Raw genomic sequence first — 27,197 nt, forward strand, 5'->3', positions numbered from 1 at the left:
CTGCTTCTCACTAGTAGTGCCGCCATACAAAATATTCTTGACTGTCAAGCTAGCCAGGCTTTGTTCCTCAATTGCATTTACCAGGAGTTGACATGAATTATATGTCATGCCAATTATGTGTAGCAAATATAATATAACTTACAATGTTTATATACACATTACTGAGGAAGAAAAACCATCTTGCTCTAAATTCTCTCATAATAAAATTTAAAATAATTGTGGTAAAAAATGTATAAAATAAAATTCAAAAGTTTCCAAATTTAATGTAGTCTCATTTGCTTATTTTTATTTTTGTAGTCTCTATTTTTAGTGAGGTCTTATTCCTAAATCCAATGTAATGAAGTATTTCCACTGTGTTTTCTTCTAAGAGTTTTATGGTTTTAGGCATTATGCTTAGATTTTTACTCTATTTTGAGTTAACTTTTGTATATGATGTAAAGTATGTCCGACTTCATTCTTTGCATGTGGATACCCAGTTTTCTCAATGCCATTTGTTGAAGAAACTGTTCTTGTCCTCATTGCTTGGTCCTGGCATCCTTACAAACGTTCAACCATCACATATGAGGGTTTATTTCTGAGCTCTCTATTCTGTACCACTGGTCTATATGTCTGCTTTCATGCTAGTACCATTGTTTTTTGATTACCATAGTTTTGTAATATGTTTGAAATTAGGAAGTGTGACACCTCCAGTTTTGTTCTTTTTAGAGATTGTTTTGACTATTTGGGGTCCTTGAAATTCCATATGAATCATAAAGTAGTATTTTTCTCTTCTTCCAAAAATTGCTATTGGGAATTTTTAGGGATTTTGATGGGGATTGCATTGGGTAGTATGGGCATTTTAACAATATTAAATCTTCCAGTTCATAAACACAAATATCATTTCATTTGTTTGTGTTTCATTTAATTTCTTTCAGCAATATTTATTTGTCAGTTCATAAGCCTTTCACTTCCTTGGTTTATAAGTATTTTATTTTTAAGTATTTTATTTCTTTTGAAGTTACTCTAAATGAAATTAAAAAAATTTTATTTCCTGTATTGTTTATTGTTAGTGTATAGAGAAACTCAACAAGATTTGTATCTTGGAACTTAGATGAATATATTTATTAGTTCCAATAGTTTATTTTTGTGTTTTTGAAATTTTTAGGATTTTTTACGTATAAGATTATAAGATCATGTCATCTGCAAACAGAGATAACTGTGCTTCTTCCTTTCCTTCTTGGACCTTTTATATCTTTTCTTTGCCTAATTGCTATGGGTAAGCCTTCCATTGCTGTGTTGAATAGAAGTGGTGACAATGGGAATCCTTGCCTTATTTCTGATATTAGAGGGAAAACTTTCTTTCACCATTGAGTATGATGCTAGCTATAAGCTTTTCATATTCGACCATTATGTTCTAGTAGTTCCCTTCTTCCTCATTTTAAGGGATTTTATTATGAAAGGGTATTGAATTTTTTCAAATGCTTTTATGCATTGAAATGATCATATGATTTTGTCTTTCATTCTGTCGATGTAGAATACCACACTAATTGATCTTTGTATATTGAACCATCCTTGAATTCCTGAAATAAGTCCCACTTAGTTATGGTGCAGAGTTCCTTTAATGTGCTGTTAAATTTGGTTTGTGAGTATTTTGTTGAAGATTTTCATATAAATATTATTCAAGATTAGTGGTCTGTAGTTTTAGTTTTTTCTTATAGTATTTTGGTCTGATTTTGGTATCAAGGTAATGCTGGCCTTATATAGTAAGTTTGAAAATGTTCTCTCCGATTTTCTGGAAGAGCTTGAGGAATATTGGTATTGGCTCTTCTTTAAATGTTTAACTGAATTATACATTGAGGCTTTTCTCTCTTGTGAAATTTGTGATTACTGATTTAATCTCTTACTAGTTATACAGATCCTTTTATTTATTTTTTATTTTTTCATGATTCAGACTTGGTAGGTTATATGTCTCTAGGAATCTATCCAGCTTGTTCAAAACTCTTGACCACCATTTATTGCCCTCTGAATCTGGATTATTCCTTGGAACCTGACTTTGTTGGTTCCCAAAAGCTCTCCTTAGTAAAAATCTTTGCTGATGGCTCAATATGATTCATCAAAGAGGGCATCCAATCTTGTGAGCAGCTGCCTTACTCATAGGGATGTTATAATTTTTAATATAAGAAGCCCATTTTTTATCAAAAGCTACCACAGAACAGCTACTCTTATGGAAGAAGTGCTGCTTTTTCTATTTCTACCATCTTATACTTCTGTAAAGATAAAGTAGAAAGTTTTAAACTTGAAGATCTAAAATAAATATCTTGGATATCTAAAATAAATATCTTAAATGCATATTAATTTAGAGTAAACTTGAATATTTTTCTCCTGTATTAAGTGAAGATCTATGTTTATATTCTAAATCCCTGAGAAAAAATTATGAAAAGCAGATCCCCTGTTCAAATGTACTAATATTTGTTGAGTAGTCACCATACTTATTTCATACTTACAAAGAATTTTTAAAAACTAGCTTGACTACTAAACTAATTGCCTCATCTTGAACATGTATAAGTTTGGTTAGGTGGTGTCAGAATTAGAGTAGCTATGGTGGCAGTTTGAAGCAAAAAAGTTTGGAAAGCTGAGTACAAACTTACAATCATTAATAGAAAAATAAGCCAAGATCACTTAAATACTCCAAAGTGAGTGTATGTAAGCAACACTACTTTAGTTTCCACGCAGGCCCTGTAGTGTTGGAGTATGTATGGCAGGATGATATTCTTCTATTGGATTTAACTGACTGACCTTTTTTTATTTTATGTGATAATATAAAATAATTTAAGGATATAATAAAGAGTTTGAAGTATCTAATAATTTATATCACTGAGTTTTCCATAATAAAATTAGAAAGTCTTTTTTTTTTAATTCAAGGGGCTTTATATTTGGCAATATTAATCTAATCAACTAGATTTTTAAAAAATCTTTCTTTTTCTTTCAACTATATAGTTACCTTACCGTATAGCAAAAAATATTATTATTTTAATAAACTTTTAGATAGGCCTTAAACATTTAAAATTCTCAACTGAATCTGTTGCAGAGCTGAATCACATTATCTGGGAATTAATGCTATTTTAATGCATAGCATTAACCTCCAAATTACAGTGAGGCAAAATATTTAAAGTACACTATTGTATTCTTAGTACTGAAGACTTAGTTAACTTGGATTAGTCTTTGCTAGATTAATGTTTAATAAATTCAACTGATGACAAATTCCACATGTTATGCTCACAGTAGCATATTCTAGTTAATGAAATGATGATACTGCACTGAATTGCTCTTTTTGGTATTTTTTGCTTTTTTCTCTCTGCCTAACCTTTTAGCACTGGAGCATCCTGAGTCTCACTACTTTCGTCCTATTTCCTTCATTGCCAATAGGCATTTACTCAGTGACCCAGTCTTACCTGATCTCATGGCTTTATCTATCACTTTCATATAAATGAATCCCAAATTATGCAGGCTAGACACCTCTCCTAAACCCCATACTATATTAGCAGACTGCCTATTTGATGTCTGGAATTAAATTTCAAATAGATAATTCACATTTAAAATTTATAAAACTGAGCTGTTCTTCCCCTCAAATTTACTCTACCTGCAGCTTAGTGATGGTGACGCCATTGTTAAGGTTGCTCGGGCCCAAAACCTGAGGACTCATACTTTATTTTTTTATTCCTCTTGTACCTTATATTTAACCCTTTAGGACATCATGGTGGTTCTACCTTCTTCAAACTGTACATGAATCTGACTTAGTGATTATTCATACAAATATAGAATATTTAAGGCTCAGAGAAGTTAATGAAATAACTCACATTCACATAGCTAGTAAGAGATAGAGTCAGAATTCAAATCTATATTTTCTGACAGGCCACACATAATACGTTCTTTTCATAAATGTAAAAGTAAATGTTATAATTGCCTTTTTATTTATATATTCAATATCTCAGAAATATGATCTGACCTGTTGTATAAACTTGGTACTTATGAATAGTATGTTTTATTTCAGTTAGTTTCTGTAGGAGTTTTATAGGCACATAGTGGTTATTTCTTAAATACTTGAAAACACAGTTGAATTGACTAATCCTTACCTGCCTTCATATTTTGCTCTGATCATGTTTCCAATTGAAGGATATAATTGGATATAAATATCTGTAAAATAGAAAAAGGGATATTAATGAAATAAAATATTCAAGAAGGTCTTTTGTAAAGCTCTTTATCAAAATTTTCTTGCTATATCTTTATATTTAGAACATGCATTAGCTCTTACTGTTTATATATAAATACTTTTCTATTTGCTGGAGTATTCATGATGTGTAATATTGATCTTGATATGAATCATTTCAACTTAGATTGTGGAATTATTATTTAAATTATTTATTTTATTTTTTATTTAATCTTTATTGTATTATTTTTCCATTACCATTTAGTCCCCTTATACCCTCTTCCTCCTAGCAGTCACAACACTGTCCATGAGTCCTTTTTCCTTTTTGCTCAATTCTTCCACCCTTTAGCTCTCAAGGGCTTTATATCAGAGGGATATTTTATAACTAAAATCCACTAGATTCTAAGCTCTTCTAATAGATTATAATGGCAAAAATAAAATTCAGTATTGATATGTTTCTTGACACACTCCTTTTTTTTCCTGATGTATTGCTTATATTTTAATGGAAGTTATTTGTGTTTATGTATTATAATTTAATGTAGTACAAGTGAAGTATGTTAAGTTGAATTTTGCTGAGATTGATTGATATTCTTGAAGAAGCCAAGATTAAGCTTTTGGGAGAAGTTCATTATGTCTGTTGATGTGACATATTTGGAAAGCCAATCATTGTTTTTCTTCTTTTTATGTACATGTAAAATATTTACCTGTGTAACGGACTTTAGGTAAAGAGCACTTAGGATCATTAATTCATCTTTTCCCTCTTCTAAATTTGCATTATAATTTTTCTGTTATTCTATCAGTTTGTGTTTTTTTGTTCCAAGGATGAAATTTGATGAGTATTTAATCCATAAAATCAATTTCACATCTCAAATTCTATATGTCTGTTCATCTACTTACCTATCTACCTTTGCTCTGACAAAAAATATTTAACACTGAATCATTTTCAAAATATTTTTATAGGCTTTGGAGATATCTCTTAAAGCAATAAGATGATATGTGAAGTATTCAAAACAAAAATTGTGTCTAGCAATTACTCCCTATGATGACTGAATGAGTTAAAGATATATGGTAACTGCAGCTGGAATGTCATATATTTAGAAAGGAAATTTAATTTGCTACTTAAAAAAAAATATATGTTGGCAAACAAACATAAAATAAAAATTCAAAAAATAGGTATTTTATTTCTGGAATATGTGTTAGTTCTGTTACCATTTGCAATGATAGCTATCTGGATCTTTATACCGTGCAATAAATCCTGATCAACTAACTATATTACTGCCTTTTCTTTTTTATAGTGTATGCCAATTAAAGGCCTTGGATTTGTGCTTGGAGCCTATCAGTGCATTTGCAAAGCAGGATTCTATCATCCTCGAGTCTTCTCCGTGAACAAGTTTCAGAGTAAGTGCTCTTTGCTTCTGTGCTTATATCTGAATACACATAATACCACCATTATTAATTATTCATATTTTCTTTTAACCTTGTTGGAGTTATGATTAAATTGCCTCTGGGTTGGCCTTATTTCATTATTTAAGGGCTTTTTAGTTTGGTTTGTCATCTATAATACTCTGGAGTACCACAAAAATACAGACGTGGGCAAAAGTAGGTTTATAGTTGTGAGTACTTGAAACAGTTAATAAAGCTATTTTAATAATCATAATCTGGATGTCTTCTTTCATATGAACAACTTTAAACCTACTTTTGCCCACCCCTGTATGTTTATTTTTGGTATATTTTAGTTTTCAGTACATATTAAAGGTCTGAAAAATTCTGTAGTTACTCAATAAGACCAATTGGTGTTCTGTATTGAGGGCTGTTGCTGTAGAACATTAATAAAATTAATTTTGATAGTTTGTTTATTTTCTTTATAGATTTGTTTATATGTTAGTGCTCTATGCTGCATAAAGAGTTACCACAAGATTAACAGCTTAAAGCAACACAAATTTATTATCACAGTTTTCATGGGTTAACCTTCTAGTCAGGCATTAACCTGGTTCTGTGCTCAGGTTCTCACAAAGCCAAAATCAAGGTGTCACCTGGGGTGTGATGTGATCTGAAACTCAGGATCTTCTTCCAGGCTCATTCAGTCATTGGCAGAACTCAATTCCTTGCAATTGTATGCCTCAGGTCCCTGTTTTCTTACCAGACATCAGCTTGGGCTTATTCTCAGTCCTGAAGTCCTAGCCATATGATTCTCACAACACTGCAGCTTACTTCTTCAAGGCTAGCAAGAGAATCTCTCCAGTCTGCTCTGTTGGAGTCTTACATATCATGGGCATGACTATCCCATCATTTTGCCATATAGGGTAACCTAATCAAAGGGAGACTATCCTATCATATTTACATTCAAGAGGAGGTGATTGTACAGGGTGTTTACCCCAAAATCAAAACGTGGTCATCTGGGTATTTTATTCCTACTCCAGAAAATGTCAGTGTTACAATTTGCTTCTAGCCAGCTATTGCATATAAATAACTAAGAAGGAAATAATGGGAAAAGGGGGTGGTTTCATGGGAAATTACGGTTTAGGATTGCTAAAAATGAGGTACAGGTATTTTTTAGATAGTGATCCATAAGTCTTTGCCAGCCTTATTATTGTCTGTATAGGAATTTGCATCTCTACTGGGTATAATTTAAAGGGTGTATTGAGATTGAGACCTGAGTGTCTTATTTTGGTAGACATTTATAGTTATTTTTTTCTCTTGAAAAACACTATTCTTTGTCTTGGGATTGTTTACATTTAACTTTCAGATTCTGGAGATGAGTAAAATTTTATTCTTAGTCATTCCGTTAATAGAATTCAACTCATGTTCTGAGTGATAGTTGTAGGCATAGTTGGTGGCTTTCAAGATTCTGCTCATGCTGTACAATCCCTCTCTGCAAGTGTGGGTGGGACCTGTAAATGCAATGGGCAGTCACTCTCTTGTTTAGGCCATATTGTATAGCAATGGTGATGGTATAGTTAGTCTTGTGATTACTTTATATTAAGTAAGACTCCTTCCCATAGTAGCAAAGAGAGATTTTAGTGCTGGCTTTGAAGATGTAAACTATCTTGCATTGATAGGGTCACATGGTTAGGACCTGAAAGTAGCCAGCAAGAAAACAAGGACCTCAGTTCTGCAACTGCAAGGAACTACATTCTTCAAACAGCCTGAACACTTGGGAAAGGACACAGAACTTCAGATGAGAATACAGCTTGGCCAAAACTTTAATTTTAAGTCTAGACAGACCCTGAGCAGAGAACCCAGTTTCATTGGGCCCAGACTTCTGATCAGCAGGAACTGGGAAATAATAAATAGGCATTTTAATCCCCTAACTCTCCAATAATTTATTATACAGCAATAGAAAACTAATACAATAGCAATGATGATAACATGCTTTTAGGATGGGTATGCTTTTTTCTTGTGTGTGTATGTATAACAAGCCATGGCAATACCAGAGCTACTTTGGCATTTTTCACATTTATGGTCTAGACATAACATATGATTCAACACTGAAGGATTAAGGAAATAAGTTTTAGCTTATGTTCTGTGAAGGTATTTTGTATCTGGTTTACCCACATTTGTTCTCAGCTCCCACTCTGTGACTGAAATAAAACATCTAAATATTGTAGAACCAGAGAATGACTATACCATTTGCTTATAACACCACCAGGAGGAACTGGTTAACCTTTAACAATTTATCTTTATTTAATTTGCACACTCCTACTTTCTTCCTTATTTTAAAGCCAGTGTTTTTCACTGGACCTACTCTCTCTAAGAAAAGGCTGCTTCTTTGGATAAGTCCAACTCTCATGTTGTATTCATTGCAACCATGGAAAAGAGACCACAGTTTTCAGAAGGAGGATCTTTATTTAGGCATAGATGTGATTCAGCTTTGACCTCAGCACATACTTAACCAGAACTGACCTTCCGCAATGACAGAGCGGAAAGCTAGCTACAGATTATAATTTGAAGTCAGTAAAGTACTCCTTGACCAAAATATCTTTCCTAACAGTGTTGTCATGTTTTGTGAAACTCCACCTTTACTCATTCCTTGTCCTAATGAAAAGACACAAAAATCTAACCAGAGTTAAGAGGTATAATTCACCAACGTCCTCTGTCAAGGACTATTTTAACATTACTTATATTTTTGGCTTATTGGTATAATATTTACTCTGTGTTTTAACATACTAAGTATTTTAAATATATTATCCAGAAGTTTCATATAGGCAGTTGTTTTTATAGTTCTTGAGGAGATACCTATGAAGCAAGGAATGGCCAAAGGTACAGGAAGCACTGAAGACCCTAAATATGAGATAACACATATAAAACTGCTATCACATTTCATGGCATATGATAAGTATCCATAGATGTAGTTAATAAGTAAATAAACAAAAAACCCACATACACAGGTACACAAACAAAAATCAGTGATATATGTAAACAAATAATCCTTAAGCAGCGTTAGCCAGTAGCACTTTGCCAAACATATTTTATTGTATTAAAATAATAAAATTTTAAAACTAGAGTTTTTGGAGAATGAATTCTACCTGTCAGAAGGAAGATGGGACAGCAACAGTCTGTAATAATCAGTTACCAGTGCTACATTGAGAAGCACAATGGGAGGAGTATTTGGTAGTGTAAAGCAACAGGGAGAAATGAGTTGTTTGATAGGGAAAATGGCATATAAAGAACAGAAAAAGATGTACCTCAAATATAAAATGTGCTTGATTTGTAGCTGTAAATCTAGAAAAAGACCTGAAATTCTCACATCTATTCTAGTCCTGTGTCCCATTTGGACAGAAAAGCTCAGATGTGGTGCTGATGTGTTAGAGAAAATGTAAATGTGATTATTAAAAATCCTGTTAAAACATATGATGATTTAAGTTCTTTATTTAGATTTAGGCCCATAGTAAGCAAAGGGCTTGTAAAGACCAACAAGAATTTGTTAAAATGACATGATGTAAAATTGTGCTGACAGCCCAGAGACTGTGTCTTGGCCTCTCTCTTGAAATTGGTGGTCATATGAGACCTGAAAGGATCGGGCATCTGGATAGTAGTGAGATTTCAGAAAAAACGAAGTGCTGATGTATAACTGTCTTTTCAAACCCAGGTTGTTCACTTCCAGGTTGATGAAATACAAGCTTATGACAAGCTCATCTTCCTTAAATCCATCTATTTTAGTATAAATTTTGTCTTTAGTGAAATTCCTTTACTTTTATATAGACACATTATCAACCTTTCAGGCACACCTCTCATCTTCTGGATTGACTTCAGCTCATGTACATTTCCAGATAGACCCAATTTACAAATGACCCATACCTAAAAATGATAATCTCGGCATTGCCAACTCTGGTGCTATTGATAGTGAGGAAAAGGGACAAAAAAATGGTAGACTTTAAAAATGTAGAATCTTTGAATAAAAAGAAAGGAAGCTTTTTGAAAGCAGGTACAATCCAGGGATACTGATCTCTATGCAAACTGTTTAGCGAAGCTAACCCATCTCTGCGATGAGAGTCTTTTTGTTGTGCTTGGGTCTCACACTCCCTATCTCTTCTGTTTCATGGCTGGAAAGCTTAAGATATTTGACTTTCAGATGAACAGTGCTTGAACATCAGATTTTCATAACTGACATAATTACTTTTGCTACTGGTCTAATGCATTGTGATCTTGTCCACTTTTGCTATATTGCAGAAACCTAGTCCTCATCAGTTTTACTCTAGCTGTAGTTGCAAAGTTCTTTATCTAACTGCTGGGCTTATGTTCTTGTCTCAGGTATTCCCTTAATTTCAATTTTCATGACTGCTTTCATTTGTCCTATTTGTAAGGATTGGGGTCCAGTCAGTAAATATATCTGGCAGATGGAGTTAGTTGCCAGTGGAAGAGTGCCCACTGCTGCCAATCTTCTTGGACTATTGCCTATAGCATTTGCTTTGTTCATCTTTAACTATGCTCTTTTCAATTATTGGGACATACTCCATACCATGTTGGACTTCTCCAGTTGGTGATCTCAGAGCTAAATTTCTACCATATTTTAACACAATGATTAAGAACATGGCCTTAATCCCCTTAATCCTGGCTCTATTATTTACTTGCAGTGTGCTAAATTATCTTTCTTAAATTTTATGTCATATATAAATATGGTATAATATCTCTTACTGTATATAGTTGTTATAAGGGATAAGTGAAGTAATGAATGTAAAGGTCTAATCTTGGTAGTTGTTACATATCATATGCTCAAAATATTGTTTTTTTATTATCATTATTTAAAATCTTGTGATTATTCTGCTTAGCCCCTTTCTCAAATATTCTTCCCATTTTTATCTTTTTCATCTAGTATCTGCTTCAATTCCCAGAGGAGAAACATATTTCCAAGTGCCCAATTTTTTCAGTTGTTTGTTCTCAGAACAGACCCTTTTATGAGATATAATATTCAGTCCTCCAAAAATCTTTCTTTTTCCTTACTAGCTAAAATTTTACTTCATTCGATTTATTTCTTATTTGCTTTATTATTTTTATTTATTTACATTATTTTACTACATTATTAGACTGCTAATTTGAGATTCACTTATATTAGCAATCGTCTTCTGCCAAACATTTAAAAATTTCCAGCAGGGGAATTTGACTATTAGTCATTCATGCATTAGCTCATTGTGGTAGGCAGAATAGTGGGCATCCCCAAAGATGTGCATATCCCAGTTTTTGCCATCTGAATATGTTACCTCACATAGTAGAAAGGGACTTTGCAGATATGATCAAATTATAGATGCTGAGATGGAGGATTATCCTGGATTAGCCAGGTTGGGCCCAGTCTAATCACCGGAGTCTTAAAAAGCAGAGAATCTTTTCTGACTATAGTCAGAGACAGAACTGAGGATACAAGAAGGATCAGGCAATGCTACATTTCTGGTTTTGAACATGAAGGAATGGGTCACAAGCCAAGGAATGTGGGCAGCCTCAAGTAGCTGGAAAAGGCAAGGAAGTGTCAGCCCTGCTGACATTTCAACTTTAGTCTTGTGAGACCCATGTCAGACTTCTGAGCTACAGAAAGATAGAATGAATATAACTGTATTACATGTTAGGGAAGAAGTGATATAAATTTGTGTCATTTAGACATCATGTTTTTGGTAATTTGTTATAGCAGTAATAGAAAACTAGTACAAGTCAGTGAGTTTGTTTCCCACTCAATGTTTATTCCAGTGTTTATTGTAGGATGTAATATTTTTTTCTAAAGGAAATTATTAACAACTCCAAATAACTAACTTAGAAGACATTATACTTTGGCAGGCTCTGTGTATTAGGCTAACTTTTGAGTCAGACAGATGGATTTGAATCTCGTCTCTACTTATTAGCAAACTTGGGCAAGTTTTTCATACATTCTGATTTATAAAGCAGAAATACTGAAATCTATGCCCTTGGTAGTTGTGAGTAGTAAAATAGATAATAACATGTGATAACCCCCAAATTATAATGATTATTACATTAATGTGAATGTGGAGAATTTAGTCCTTTTATTTATGTATTGAGTGTCCTGGTGACTGAATGAATAAATCGTCTGTAGGCAAAAATCCATATGTGTTTAATAATTTTATAACTCACATCAGAATCTTTCTAAGATCTATCTAAGATTGCATTTTTGTTTAAAAAATACCACTAAAGTCACCTGTAAAACATAAAAATTTAAGGGTCAGTAGAACAGTGAATGTAAAATATATAGGTAAGCACATAGAAATACAGGGAAAGATTGAGCTCTTAACAATATTCATAGTGAGAGTTAAAATTTTTTAAATTTTGCACTGGGCTTCATTTTGAATCTATTTTAATAACTAGCCATTTATGATGTAAATATATGAAAGTATATTGCTAATCCTGATTTTAATATATGCAAATATATATTCATGTCTTAACAATAGGAATCTTTTTGTATAGCAGTCTAAGTATAACCACAATCTGCTAACTGTTCTCTCCTTGTAGATATTTTAAATGTCGAAACAAATATACACAGAAATCTCCTGAATGTGTTGGAGCTACTCATGTGCATGTACCTTTTCCACTTAATTTTTTGGATGTGATTTTTTCCTATCTGAAGACTAGAGGCAAGATTATGTCATCATCCTAAATAAATGAAAGAACAAATAACAATTACTCTTCCCATGGTTAGCTTATTGCAGAATTTTAACTCCTAACTTTGATAAATATGTTTCTTTCAATTCTAATGAAAAAGCAAATATGCACATGGAAAGGAAGGAGAGGTTTATCCAAATAATGTCTACAGAGGAGTATTATTTGTACCTAGAGTTAATGCTGGACTCTCAATGTCTGACTCCATTCTTCCAGTTGAGCTATTCTCATTGGTTGTGACTCATCTTTTTTTCCTGCATGACTATGGAATGGAAGGAGGAGGGGCTCATGATATATTAGGCACATGGGGCTGGTCTTGCAGAGATCTGAGCTATATCTTCCTTGGCCGAACCAGTTCTTATCACTGAGGACCACAATGTCCCCAAGAAGGGACCTCTGATCAACTAGTTTGTTCATTAATTTATATGTCTGAATTTTCAACTGTCAAAAATATTACTGAGCACTGACTATATGCCAGATATTTCATTTAGCAACTGGAGAAAAAGAAGTGATTTTAAAAAGTGAGATTTCTAAGATTCCAGGGCAGACCCACATCTTACCAAAACATATATCAATACCTACAAACAACAAATAAGGGCAGCCTTGAGTAAAATATAATTCACTGTTCAATATTAGTAAATTAAGCCAAATGTAAGAGCTTTAAGATTTAACTGGCCTTAATGGGTAGACTTCTATACAGATACTCAAATGTCTAAGTGTTATGTTTTCGCTCTCATGAAAACAAAACATTTTATACTATTGGCACGTAAGAAACTTAACCAGCAAAACACTTAATATTGTGGTGCTATAACTTTGTACCATGAAGACCTGAATTTTATAATTTTTGCTTTAATTCACACTACCCAGTTCCGTTCATTCTCTTCTAAATCAGACACTCAGTATTATTTTTCCATAAAAGCAGGAAGAAAACTTCCTGGCGTGTATTTTGAAAATAAGTGCCTCAAGTCATTAAAATATGGCTACATTTTGATCTACTGATCTGATGCTAAGAAAAAAGTATGTTTTTAATTTAAAAAATAGAGGAGTAGGAGAAAAGTGCCCCTTTATTCATTAGTTGAATCTTCAGTTCAGAAAATCAAAAATAAAGTGATATTTTAAGAAAATTTCTGGGAAGTTCTAGTATTTAAGTTATCTGCAATGACTGAAATTGCCACTTGGGTTTTTATGGATGACAAAATTTCTCTATGTACACAAATGCAGTTCTTTTTTGGAAGAAGACATTCCAATAGAATTTTTCCACTTAAGTTTTATAATGTTACCTTTTAAATCCATTTGCAATTCCCTGCAAAGGAAAAGGATAATGTTACCTTTTGAAGGAAAAAAATAGATATTAATAATTAACATTATAAGAACATCTTTTAATTAATGAATAATACAGTTTATTATTTACTGATTTTTTAAATGGAAACAGCTATGGGCTAGATAGAAATAACACTATTAACTAAAATTCATAATAATAAAGTGATAAGATGTCTAAGAAAATTATTTGAAACTGTATGTCTACATTTTTTTGGGGGGGTTATTTTCATTTGTCAGTAGAAGATTCTTTTTAATCACCAAATGGGGTGAATTCTTTAGAAAGGAATTGTTAATAGTGTTAATTGTTCTAACTCTATTACAATATCAATAGGCAAATCAGAGTTTAAAATAACAATATAAAAATGAAGAACTCATTAAGAAATTATCATGATTTCCTAGTTTAATGATGGAGAGTAAAGTCAGCATAAAAGGGTGTAGTTAAAAATTTAATATTTATTATATGCATTTAATACACATTTTTCAACAGCTGTTTTTGCTATGTGATACAACCTTAAACATTTGCTCATTCATAGTTTGTAAAACAATAACCTTAGAAAACTCACCAAACTCACAAACTACTTCTGGCCAAGATGGAGGCTTAGACGGACGCGCTAGGTCTCCCTCTACAACTAGAGAGGAATACAACTACTTCAAAACAAAGGATAACTAGAAATTCCAGAAAATAAAACTACACGGAAGCCCAACATATGAAGTTATAAACCAGCGGCGCTCTTTGGGCAGGTAGGACGAGAGAAAGGGGGCGGAGATGTTTGCGGTCGCACCTGTGACAGCGGCGGGGAGAACAACCCCGGCTGCAGTCGAACCCCCGGCAGCTCGTGACCCCAACGCTGGGGAAAGCAGCCACCACATCGCCTTGAACAGTGAGGCCCAGGGTGGCGGGAGGACGGATCCCCGTCTCCTAGCGGAATAACTGTGTGAATCCATCTTGGATCCCCGCCCCCAAAGAAAGCGCCACAGGGCTGCGAAATAGGTCGCGGACAGGCGCCGGTCGCTGGATTGTGACGCGTACACAGGCACTGCCCCCTACAGCCGGCCCAAGAAAACAAAACGCATCTGTCAAAATGAGGCAGACAACTATAGAAATCCTGGTGGCACAGCTCACCAGGCAACAGATGAGGAATCTGACAGATGAACAAATAAGAAACCTGTCAGAGACTCAGTTCAGGGCCATTGTTATCAGGTGGCTTACAGAATTCACAAAACAGCAGGAAAGAGATGAGAAAGAAGCGAAAAACACTCATAATGAAAGGAACAAAACCACATATGAGACAGATGGTGAGGAAATAAAATCCAGAGTTCATATCAACAAACCGGAATATGGAGAAGGAACAAGCAGCCAACCAATGCAGCGAGAGGAAATGGGAAGCAACGTTGAGAGGATCAGAAACCTCTGGGACAGCTATAAAAGGCCCAACATAAGAATCATTGGTTTGCCAGAGAGCGAGGAAGATGAACTAGAACTTGAAAAATTGAGTGAAAATATAATAAAGGAGAACTTCCCAGACTTGGGGAGGGAAATGGACTTGCAGGTCCAGGGGGCACAGAGAGTTCCAAAAAAACTGGACCCAGGGAGAACCACTCCAAGACACATTATAATCAAAATGTCGAGGATTAAAGATAAGGAGAGAATCTTAAAAGCAGCAAGAGAGAAGAAAAGAATTATGTACAAAGGGGTCCCAATTAGACTATCAGCTGACTTCTCAAGGGAGACCCTGCAGGCAAGAAGGGACTGGCAAGAAATATTCAAAGTAATGAAAATCCAAAACCTACAACCACGAATACTCTATCCAGCGAAATTGTCATTCAGAGTAGAGGGACAGAGAAAGTGTTTCCAGGACAAAATAAAACTGAAAGAGTTCGTTAGATCCAAACCACTGTTGTATGAGATGTTAAAGGGATTGGTTTAGAAAAAGGAGGATCAAAACTATGAAATCTAAAATGAAAACTGCATCACAAGAAACAACAGAAGCTAGGGAATTGAAACAAAGGCAAACTAAACAGGCAACGAGACTGGAAAAAGAACTTTAGGTACGGGGAACATATTGGGGGGAGGTCAACAGGGAGGGGGAATGGGGAGAGGGAGGGAGATGATATAGGAATTAAGGATCATGGTAGGAGGGAATGGAATAGACAGAGAGAGGTTGAGAAGAACTGTATGCACAACTAATGGACATGATCTAAAAGGGGGGGACAACTGGAGGGAGGGGGGCCACCGGGTGGAGGGGAGCAGAGGGAAGGGAAATTGGCACAAATGTAATATTATAATCAATAAAACACATTAAAAAATAAAGGGAATTGAGGCATAAAAAAAAAAAAACCTCACAAACTAATTAGAAAAAAACTAATTAGAAAAACTTGGGGAAGACTAGAAAAAATACTTTATTGTCTTACTCATGATCCAGATGAGAAACTAGAGACATGGCACCTAAATGCAAGGCATGATCCTGGATTTCATCGTGGATAGATAAAAAGAGCTGCAAAGAACATTATTGTGAGAATTGATGAAATTTTGATATGACAAGTCATTAAAAATTATTGTATCAACATTAAATCTACCAACTTTGATAATCATAATGTGGTTTTATATGAGAATGTTCTTTTCTTAGGATAGAAAAACTGAAGTATTTATGGATAAAGGGACACAATATCTCTAACTTTACTCTCAACTGGTTCAAAAAATAGTACACATATAAATTTATAAAAATTATTTATCAAAAGAATATGAATGATAAAGTAAATGAGGTAGATGTAAATAATTAATGAATCTACTCTGGCTGGGTGGCTCAGTTGCTTGGAGAGCTGTCCCATGCACCGAAGGGTTGCTGGTTCAACCTCAGTCAGAGCACATTGTAACCTGGGTCGAGTTCAATCCCTGGTTGGTGCGTGTGCAGGAGGCCGCGGATTGATGTTTCTCTCATACATCGATGTTTTTCTCTCTCTCTCTCTAGGATCAATAAACATACACATGGGTGAGGATTAAAAAAATTAATGAATCTGGGTAAATAATATATGGAATTTGTTTAATAAATTTGACCTGTGACATTTCATAAATTTAAGGTATACACAGTGTGTTACTTTGATACATTTATATATTGTAATGTAATTGTCATTGAAACAATATTTATCACATGTCGTTAGAGTACAATATTATTGTCTATATTTATTACACTATACTTTAGCTCTCTATGGCTTATTTACTACTCATTACCAATTTGTATCCTCAAACACCATCAATCTTATTACCCCATCTCCCATTACTTGGTAATACCCACTGTTTTACTTTGTTTTTTTACAGGTTTGACTTTTTTAGATTCCATATATAAGTGATATCATGCAGTACTTGTCTTTCTCTGTATGGCTTGTCCCATGTAGTATTAGGTACTCAAGGTTTATGCATGTTATCCAAGTGGCAGGACATCCTTTTCATGGCTGGATAATATTCCATAGTATGTGATATATAATATATAATATACTATATACTACACACACACATACACACACACAAGGGGGACCCAAAAAATGCAGAATATATTTATAAATAATTGTGGATTTATTTTTACATGTTTAAACTTCAGTCACCTTCAAAGTACTCTTCATTTGATGCAATACACCCATTGAGACATTTTTTTCCACTGCTCAAAATAGTTTTCGAACTCATTGTTTTTGATGCCCTTTAGTGTGGCATATATCATAGCTCCTGTGCTCTAGGCTCTCAAAATTTTAAACTATCATAAATTGAAGGTCTCATTCAGTACATTAACAAAACCCATTATTATTATTTAGTAGTAGTATCAACATAAATTGATAAAATACTTTTGGAACTAGATTATTTAATCATGTTTTAAGTCCTATAAGCTATAATGAATGTTAGAAAGCTCTGTCCTTAATTTTAGCTTTTCTGAGCATTAGAAATCATTTCTCTGCCCTGACCAGTGTGGCTCAGTTGGTAGGAGTGTTATCCCACAAACCAAAAGATTGCAGATTCGATCAGGGTACATGCCTGGATTGCAGGTTTGATTCTGGTCAGGGCACATACAAGAGGTAACCAATCAATGTTTCTCTCTCACATCAATGATTCTCTCCCTCCTTTTCCCTCTCTCTATAATCAAGAAAGGAAAAGAAATTAAACTAAAAGAAAAAGAAATCAAGTCTCTGACTTCTGGTTTTGTTTTTTCTCTGTTTTACCACTTTTTATCCCTTACAGAACCTCATCATTTCTCATAGTCAAATAATGTTAAGGCAAAGTTAAAGAGAAAGTTTCTCATTTTAGCATGTTACTATTTGACATTTGTGAGATATGCAGTAATACTTTTAAGCAAAAAGAATAAAATATGACCATAATTTATTTTCTAACTAATTGCCTTTTATCCATGAATATTGAAATATTCATCTAACCAACATAATTTAGTATTACCAATATAATAAAATATAGAATTATTTGGGATTATGTCAGTTTCCAACCTTATATGTAGCTGCCACTATTTCAGTAAAGATAATACCTATTAACTATTATTTCTTTCATACCTGAGAAAAATAATGGAATGTATGGCCTTTTTCCATTCTATGTTGTGCAATCATTTTATTTTATGGCCCACTATATTGGGTCTTTTGTAATTTTAATCTAGGTTGCAAAATAAGGATATAAAACCATTGTTTTATTCTTAGGGAGCAAACAGTTTACTTGCGTATATCATATAGATTCGTGGAACTCTAGCAGTAAGCAGAGTAGAAGAACACAGCCAAATAAAGACAGTCACAAGGTTTTGGAGCATAAAGAAGAGAAGTGAACAGAGTGGATCAGTCATGAGAAGTTCTCTGTGTTGGTGTAGATCTGTGGATAATAGGTTGGTGAAAAATATAATGGGCCAGAGTAGGTGCATTTTTAAGTCCAGCTTTGCACAGTATGAATGGACTATTTAATGGAACTGTCTGAAATTCTTGTGCTTCTGAATTTTACCTCCCATTCTGTGCTTCAATAGGTTGAACCTAGACAAGTAACTCAGTCTCTGTAGTAAGTCAAAATTGGGAGACATTGCAATCAATATGAAAAGATCTTGATTTACATGAATAACAAAATATATCAATGTAAAAGGGGCCATAATTAGAAAATATAGATGAACAAATTGGTGGAGGGCCCTAGGAGTCTTCTCTCTATACACTTATTATCTTGGTGAACTAATTCAGTCTCATAGCTCTAAATGCTATCTAAATGCAATGACCTTCATATCTTTATCTTCAGTGCAGATCTTTCTTCCAAACTCCAGATTTATATATCAAGATGCTTAATCAACATCATCCCTTGAGTCTCTTGTAAACATCCTTAAACTGAACTGTCAAATTTGAACTTATGATCTTGTCCAAAAACAATTGCACATGCGTTCTTCATCTTCGTTAATAGTCACTTTGTTCATCCACTAGTTCATTCCAAATACCTAGAAATCACCCTGGACTCTTTTCTTTCTCTCTCATTCCATAGTCAACTCGTTAGAAAATTCTGCCCATTCAATCTTCAAATTGTATCTGAATCTAGTATTTGTTACTCTTATGCTATGGTTGCAGACACCATCTAGTCTCCCCTGGATTACTGCAACAGTTTTCCACTAATCTCCCTGCTTCTACTCTTAACCCTTACAGTATATTCTCTGCTCAACCAAAGTTATCCTTTTACAGCATAAGACCTATCATGTCATTCCCCTATATAAAACTCTGCCATGGCTTTCTATTTTACTGATGGTAAATCTAAGTCCCTCCAGTGGCCCACAGTGTCCTTTATGATCTGGCCCCATTACTTCTCTGACAGAAGTAAGACACAACCTCTCTGAACATCCTCATATATGCTATGTATGCTCCCACCTCAGGACCTTTGTGCTGGCTGTCTCTTCTCCCTGGAATTCTCTTCACTTGCAATTCCTATCCCCAGTACCTCTGATGTTCCTGACCTTGCTCCACTAATTTTACCCCTTGGCACGTCTCAGTTTTAACATACAATATTATTTACCTATTATGTTGATTGGTTGTTGTCTATTTCCCCTAGTATATCATAATTTCACAGGCACAGAGATATTTTCCTATTTTCTTCACTTATTTATCCCACTAAAACACTGCCTGACACATAATTTGACCCTCAGAAAATAGTTAAGTTGAATAATGATTTGTTTCAGTTGAATGCTACACAACTTGAGGTATTATTCTCCTAGTTCTTTTTATCTCATATCTCATTCAAAAAATGATTTTGAAAGATGAGGAAACTGTCTCTCAAATCTGATCCTAGAGCTTTTGACATTTTTTGCCATTTTTATCAGACCATTTGAATCCTTGACTATGCTCTTTATCTTATTCAGAACAATGACCCTTTCTAGCTTCACTTACATGACTTACTATTCAGTTTGTACTCAAGTTAATTAATTCATTGTTTTCTTAATATCCCAGGCTTTCATACTTCTTAGCTTTTAATTTTTGTGCCCTGTCATTCTTGAATGTGTCTGTATTAGATACCTCTTTTTTGTATCTTCAAATACCACTTGGCCCTACCTCTTACTTTAGCCATTGCTATCACTATTTCCTGAAAGCATTGAACACTTTGCTTAAAAATAGATGTGTTTTTGTTTTGCCTCACTAGAAATTCATACCATACATCTAACTCTCTTTTCTGCTTTGGAACACCACTGATGTCATGGCACAGAATGAAGGAAACTGCTCTGGACTTTGAGTGCTTAATCCAGAAAATGTATGCTAGCTAATGACTCTGGAGGCCACCCTTGAGCAGTGAGAAAGGTTCGTGATGGACAAATGGTTTTTATCTTTAATCCCTTATTATACTCAGACTAAGGTGAGCAAATGCTACAGCACCATTACAAAGCCTTACATTAGTTTTTCCTCCTTCCCTGCAATGCCATTGTCCCAGTCCTCTTTGTAATGCTTTCTCAACTGCTCTATTCTCCCTGTTTGTTTCTAGGCTACTAATTGTAGAAAATGGAAAAGCTGTCTTGACTAGATCTTCTAGTAAATCATACTGTCTTATCCTAACTAGAATATTTTTCTACCAAGTGCTCAACTAGTCATGTTGTATTTTATTGTTCCCTTACTCTTTCATGTCTTTATTCCAGAACTAGCCTTCTTCATTCTCAGCCCATATTCTTACCTGAGTAGTTGAGAAGTGTAAGACAGTTGTGAGTTTGTTGTCATTTTAATGTTCATAGTTTTGATCTTCTTTTTCTTAAGTAAGTCCCTTTGACATTTCATACAATAATGACTTGATGATGATGAACTCCTTTAGGTTTACCTTGTCTGGGAAGCACTTTATCTGCCCTTCCATTCTAAATGATATCTTTGCTGGAGAGAGTAATCTTTGTTGTAGGTCCTTGCTTTTCATCACATTGAATACTTCTTGTCAGTCCCTTCTTGCCTGCAAAGTTTCTTTTGAGAAATTAGCTGATAGTCTTATAGGCACCCCTTTGTAGATAACTCTCTGCTTTTCTCTTGTTGCTTTAAAAATTCTATTTATCTTGAAACTTTGGCATTTTAATAATGATGTGTCTTGGTGTGGTCCTCTTTGGGTCTAGCCAGTTTGGGATTCTGTGCATCCTGGACTTGTATGTCTAGTTCCATTGCCAAATTTTGGAAGTTTTTCTTCATTATTTTTTTACATACACTTTCAATTTCTTGCTCTTCCTCTTCTCCTTCTGGCACCCTTATGGTTTGGATGTTGGCACGCTTAAAGTTGTCCCACAGGTTCCTAAGCCTCTCCTCATTTTTTTTCCATTTTTGTTTCCTCATTCTGTACTGGTTGACTGTTTTTTTATTACCTATGTTCCAAATTATTAGTTTGACCCTTGGTTTCCTTCCCTTCACCATTGGTTTTGTGTGGATTTTCCTTAGTTTCATTTAGCGTAGCCTTCACTTCTTTTTTTCTGTGTTTGCCATACTTAAGCATGTCTGTCAAGTCTGTGATCATTTTTAACACCAGTGTTTTGAACTCTGTTTGTTAGGTTGGCTATCTCCTTCTCTGTTAGGTTAGCTATCTCCTTGTCGCTTAGTTCTATACTGGAACTTTGATCCATTCCCTCTTTTGGGTCGTACTTCCCTGTCTCCTCATCTTTGACAGGATCTCATGTTTCTTTGCCTCTGTGTCTTAGGAAGAGCTGTCACACCTGTTATGTTGTAAGGGGAAGATCTTTAGGTATTCGTCAGTATGGGTGACCCATTTCATCACCTTGTGGTTGCTTGCTCAGCACTCGCCCCTTTTCCAGGCACTTCTCCTGCATCTCATATGGGACTGGTGCCTCTCTATTTGTTACCCTGGCCATAATTCCTGGAGTGGGTGGGTCTGCAGATGTTCTAGGGATGTGGGGGCCCTTTAAACAAGTAGACTCTGCTGAGACACTGGCAGATTCTTCCTTTGCCCCAACCCTCACTGTTTTTCACAGTCAGATGCAAGGATGCTTTATTTTCCCTGGCACTGGAACTGTGAGCTGCACAGTCTGGTCTGGTGAGGTAGGTAATGCTCCCTAGGTGTCCCTCCCTTCTTTTTAAAATGTGTGACTGCACTTTCCACTGGCCTGCCACTGCCACCACCACACTGCTTCCTCTCTGCCCCAGCTTCGCCCCTCTTACCTGTCTGGGTATTTCTTCTTTATATCTTTGTTTGTTGGACTTCCATGCAGCTCTGTTTTTTGGAACTTCTGGTTGTTTCTAGTTTTGAGGTAGTTTTATTCCTTCTTAGTTGTGGAGGGAGATGCCTTGTGTCTATCTATGCCTCCATCTTGGCTGGAAGTCAATCATATCATTATTTCTATTAATCATGAACTTTTCTAGATTTTTTTGTTCAATGGAATATTTATTGAAATAATATTCTACTTTATCACATATTTATTCCTTAAGCCCTGACAACCTAATTTGATTCTACCACTCTTCGATAACTACTGTCTTAAATATCAAGGAAGGATAAAGTAATCATTAAATCTTACAGCCTTTACTCAGTTGTCATCTTTGTTCACATTCCAGCATGTTCCAGTAAATCCAAGTTTTCTTTTATGACATTGTAAAAACTTCTGCCTGTCTTAAGCTTCTTTCTCTTTGCTTCTTCCTCTTCTCAGCACCTCACCCACTCCCAGGGCTCTCTGTAGTTTCCTTCTTTCACACTGATCCTTTTCCCACACTCTAGTCTTATATTATTTCTCACTTCTTATTGTATATTTCTCTTGGACAGTGAGTTGGGTCTCAAATTTAATTTGTCTAAAATGGAACTTATTCTTTCCACTTCCTCCCTCCCTACTTCAGCTTTCTTCTAACTTTCTTGTTTTTATTTTTAATAAGTGGTGCCTTTCTTTAAGGCACCAATATATTTCTAGTTCCTCTTTGCACCTTCCATATTTGGAGAAGAAGAGAAAGGTAGGCACAGGGTGTGGCAAAAGTAGGTTTACAGTTGTGGGTATGAAAACCAGAGTTTATCCTTGTATTATTATTTATTAATTATTGTATTATTATCTGTATGAACAACTGTAAGCCTACTTTTGCCCCACCTTGTATATACATTATCTCATTTAAATTCCACAGCAATTCACATTTCATAGATTAGTAAACTAAGAACCAAAGCTGTCGAGTGAGTTGCCTAATGCCACAGAGCTATCTAGGGATGGGAACTATATCTGCTGGACATTGAAATTCATACACTTTTTGTTGTGTAATGGAATAATGGCTCTTAAAAAACAGCATATCTGGATTCATCGAAGAAATATTCAATTATGGTTTTGATATTATATTATTAAGAATTTAAAGCAGATAAATATATTTTAGGAAAATTGTGAACCTTTAATAAAAGTGGAAAATAATAAAGACTTTCTATTAAATTGTGTTGTTAAAATACATTAATCAGAATAGCCTTTCCCCCAAATTTCTCAATAAATCAAGGTTGTATTACATATGAAACTATGTGGTTGTGTTATATACTAAACTGGGTGTATATTCAATAATGTCTTTCATGTTGAGTTCAGAGTTGGAAATAGGCATTTTTATTTGTTAATTTGTACATGGTATTAATTGGATAATTGTTAATGCTATACTCAACAATTAAAGAGATCTGTGTCTGTGGGCTTCACAGCTAAGTTTGATAACTGACATAGAACAATCTAACAGTAAAGAGAGGGTCAATAACAGTAGTTAGTTAACAGTTAGGAACTGTCCTAGGGGTATGCAAAGTGAGAAATTACACAGTAACCTATAAATATGGATTGTACTCTGGGCAAAGGATGCACCATCATCATCCAAATGTGCACTGAATAACTGTCTATTAAGGATCATTTTATTCAATTTAGACCTAATGAACTTGGTAGATGAGATTCCTATTGAATTAAGGAGTAATCAAAGCCTCATTTTGGATTTTGTGCCATCTAGGTCAAGTAGATCCAAAAGTGTTGTTGCAGGAAAGACACAGCTTTGTTATCTTGCCTCTTGTTAATTCTTTAACAAATATTTATAGAATATGATTTATGTCATAGGGAGTATCTGTTGGAGTGGTAGATAATGATACAAAAAGACTAAGAAAACTATTTTCTGCCTTTAATGAGTTTTATTTCCATGTTTGCTAATTTTCCTCAGTTACTCTGAATGACTTTTTTTTTTTTAATTAGAGGGATGAAAAGAATTTTGCTTGACTCTATAGGTAAAGTAACTCTCTTCTCTAGCAAAAAGGTTGAAAAAGGTCTTTATAAAAGGGAAAAGGAGTGAAAGGGGAAGTGTGTTTTGACTGTGCTCAGTCTCACCTTCCTCAGAGGTGCAATGACACTGTGGTTTTATTTGGAACTTTCAGGAAGGGGTCCGGATCACCATTTTGCAGAAAGAACAAAAGATGTGTCAGAAGAAGCCCATGTCTGCCTACCCTGCAGGGAGGGCTGCCCCTACTGTGCTGATGACAGCCCCTGCTTTGTCCAGGAGGATAAGTATTTGCGACTTGCTATCATCTCCTTCCAAGCCCTGTGTATGCTGCTTGACTTCGTTAGCATGCTGGTGGTCTACCACTTTCGCAAAGCAAAGGTAAACCCAGGTACCCTGGTTACGATCTTTCTTTTTTTATTATACAGCGACTTCTTCTCTTTTTTTTTAAGCAATTGAGGTTTTTCCAAATCCCAGTGGATTCTTTATTAAGTGGAAATCTTTATACAATAGGATAGTGCTAGTATATGAAAGTTATATTTTTAGCTCCTCAGAAGAAATAGGGACTAAAACTATGAAACTTTATTATAACATTTTCTTCTACAGAAAGTTTCCCTCTATTTAGCCCAGAGCTTGAGTTCTTCATTATCTTAAAGGACTCTTTTTTATATTATCTTTTTGACTTCTTGAAGAACTTATTTTGCCACTACCCAATATATTGTTAATTTTTTTTTACATCTAGAAAGATTTGTGATGTTTTTTATATTTCATTTTTATTTCTTCCAACCATAATGGAAGAAGGTAAATAGACCAAACTATTTTTGAGCAAATTATACTTTGAAGAATGAATTTTATTCATGATCTTGTATTAGGTCTTGCATAACTATTCCCGAATAATAGTGCTATTGCAAAGAGCTCGTATAGCTTTTGAGAGAGCCTGTCCCTTGGTTTAATTCTGGGAAAGCAAAGGGTAGTATAATCATTTGTATGCTTCTCAGTCATGGGAGGACGAATGCTCAAATGTTCATGGGAGCTGTCTACAGTCGGTCATCCAGTTAATTCTATGAAGCCAGTGTAGTGTCAGAATTTGTGGCTCTTTTGCTTTCCTATTCTTATTTTGCCATTGGAAAGAAAAACAAAATCTAAAGTTTCCACCTTTTCTGAATTCAAATCACCTCTTTTGTTAACAAAGTTGTACAGGCTGGTTTGGTGCTCATTACAGAATTCATTGAAAGTATAAATTGTTCTAATTAGAAATAAAAAACAAAAAACAAAACAGCTTTCTGTGAATGGCATCTATTACAAAGCTTCAAGTAACATTAAAAATATATATACCAACAAACTTCTGTTGACATTCAGGGGGAATGTATCTATTATGTTAATGTTGTAGGTTTTAATAGTTATTTAAATAGTTTTTAAGGTAAATGTAAAACACAAGATAAGTCAGCAAGAAAGTGCAAACAGGAAAATTGCTCTTAATTTAACCAATACTTATCTTTCTTTTGTAAAAAAGTATATGCTAAATTGTATGCATAATAAAGTAGCAGTAAAGTGGAGTCGAGAAATATCTAACCACTGTTATCTAGTAAAATTAATTCTTTTTTTTTAAAGCTTGTCACTACCAGAAAAGGTAGAATTGAAAAGTCTATTTAATAAACTGCTCTGAAGTCTCTCTGTGTAATGTAATTTACTTACACAGTGTATAGCACATAGTCCTTTATACATTTTAATTGATTTTGCTCATTAGTGAGTACTTTGCTATATGGAGTTAGTGATATGTGGTGGGTATAATGTTACATGGGATAATAAAAAAACTAAGATTGTTCTTGCTAGACTGATGTCTTAATCTATGTTAATGTTACTTAATATTTCCAATGGTATTAACCTTGTGAATTTCTCTGCACCTTCATATAAAATGTTACTTTTTTTGGCACTATCATGAGATATAGATATCTTTACATGTCATTTGGGGAGACAGAGTTGCCTCCAACACCCTAGGCTCAGTTGGAAACTATTCTGTCCAGCAGAGGTTTCACGACCACAGCGGACCGAATCTATCCAGGACACTGTATTTTGTCTGGGGGGTAAGGGAGGTGGCTGTTCCCTCTAGTGGAGAAAGCACAAGACCTCCATTCCTCATGTTTTTTATTGAGAAGGGTACGCATGGGAGATACAAGGTCAAAATTCATGAATCATCAATAGCTTTTAGGCACCTGGATTACAGTTGACAATAACAGGTTGCATGTACCAGTACAGAGGACACGGTGACCAGTCTGTGTCAGGGTCTATTAAACATCTTGACACCACACTGGCATTAGTGCAAGGTTTCATACATTCCTTGCTAGAGACTGTGTATACCTAAGTAAGAGATAAGAAAAGCAGAGCAAGTTCTAAAGCATAATAAGCATTCCTTAAATCCAATTCTCATGGAAACCCTCTGAGTGGCTTTCGGTTATGTCTCCCACGCAGCCTTATTTTGAGGTGAGGAGGCGGGGGTGGGGGGACAGGCGGCAAGTCAGGCTCACAGCCGGGACTACAATTCCCTAAACCACAAGGAGCAGTTCCCCACAATTTGGTGAGATTTCTTTAGCTACAGACTAGTTGGAACACATAAATTAGACATTATCTAGTTTAAGATGGTCACCTTTAGAAGAATGCATGAGTTCTCACTGACTGTTACAAAATATAAGGGGAGATATTTTTAAGAAATAAGTTAATAAAGTCAGCAAACATATTAATAAGTTTGTGACTAATTTCCTGGTTTTTATCTAGAAATATGCTGAATTTTTAGAACTGGAACGGAGCAAGCTCTTGTTTTATAGAAAAGAAAACCCAGCCTCTGAGAGATTTTAGGTTGCCCAAGTAGCACAGCTAGATTGGGATATTTATATTTAGTCTTATTCCAGCACACAGAATAAACACT

At 34.7% G+C, this 27,197-nt stretch overlaps 1 protein-coding gene across 1 annotated transcript in view; it reads left to right on the top strand.

Annotated features, from left to right (window-relative positions):
• The window catches only part of GPR158 (G protein-coupled receptor 158), a 366,690-nt gene that overhangs the window by 181,399 nt on the left and 158,094 nt on the right, over positions 1-27,197 (top strand). Inside the window, exons 3-4 of the mRNA XM_090268046.1 lie at positions 5,482-5,584; positions 24,432-24,655. Coding sequence (XP_090124172.1) covers positions 5,482-5,584; positions 24,432-24,655 — 327 coding nt within the window. The remainder of the gene's footprint in view (positions 1-5,481; positions 5,585-24,431; positions 24,656-27,197) is intronic.

This window comes from Furipterus horrens, unplaced genomic scaffold, assembly GCF_987537825.1.
Source record: "Furipterus horrens unplaced genomic scaffold, mFurHor1.1.pri manual_scaffold_2, whole genome shotgun sequence".
NCBI lineage: Eukaryota > Metazoa > Chordata > Mammalia > Chiroptera > Furipteridae > Furipterus > Furipterus horrens.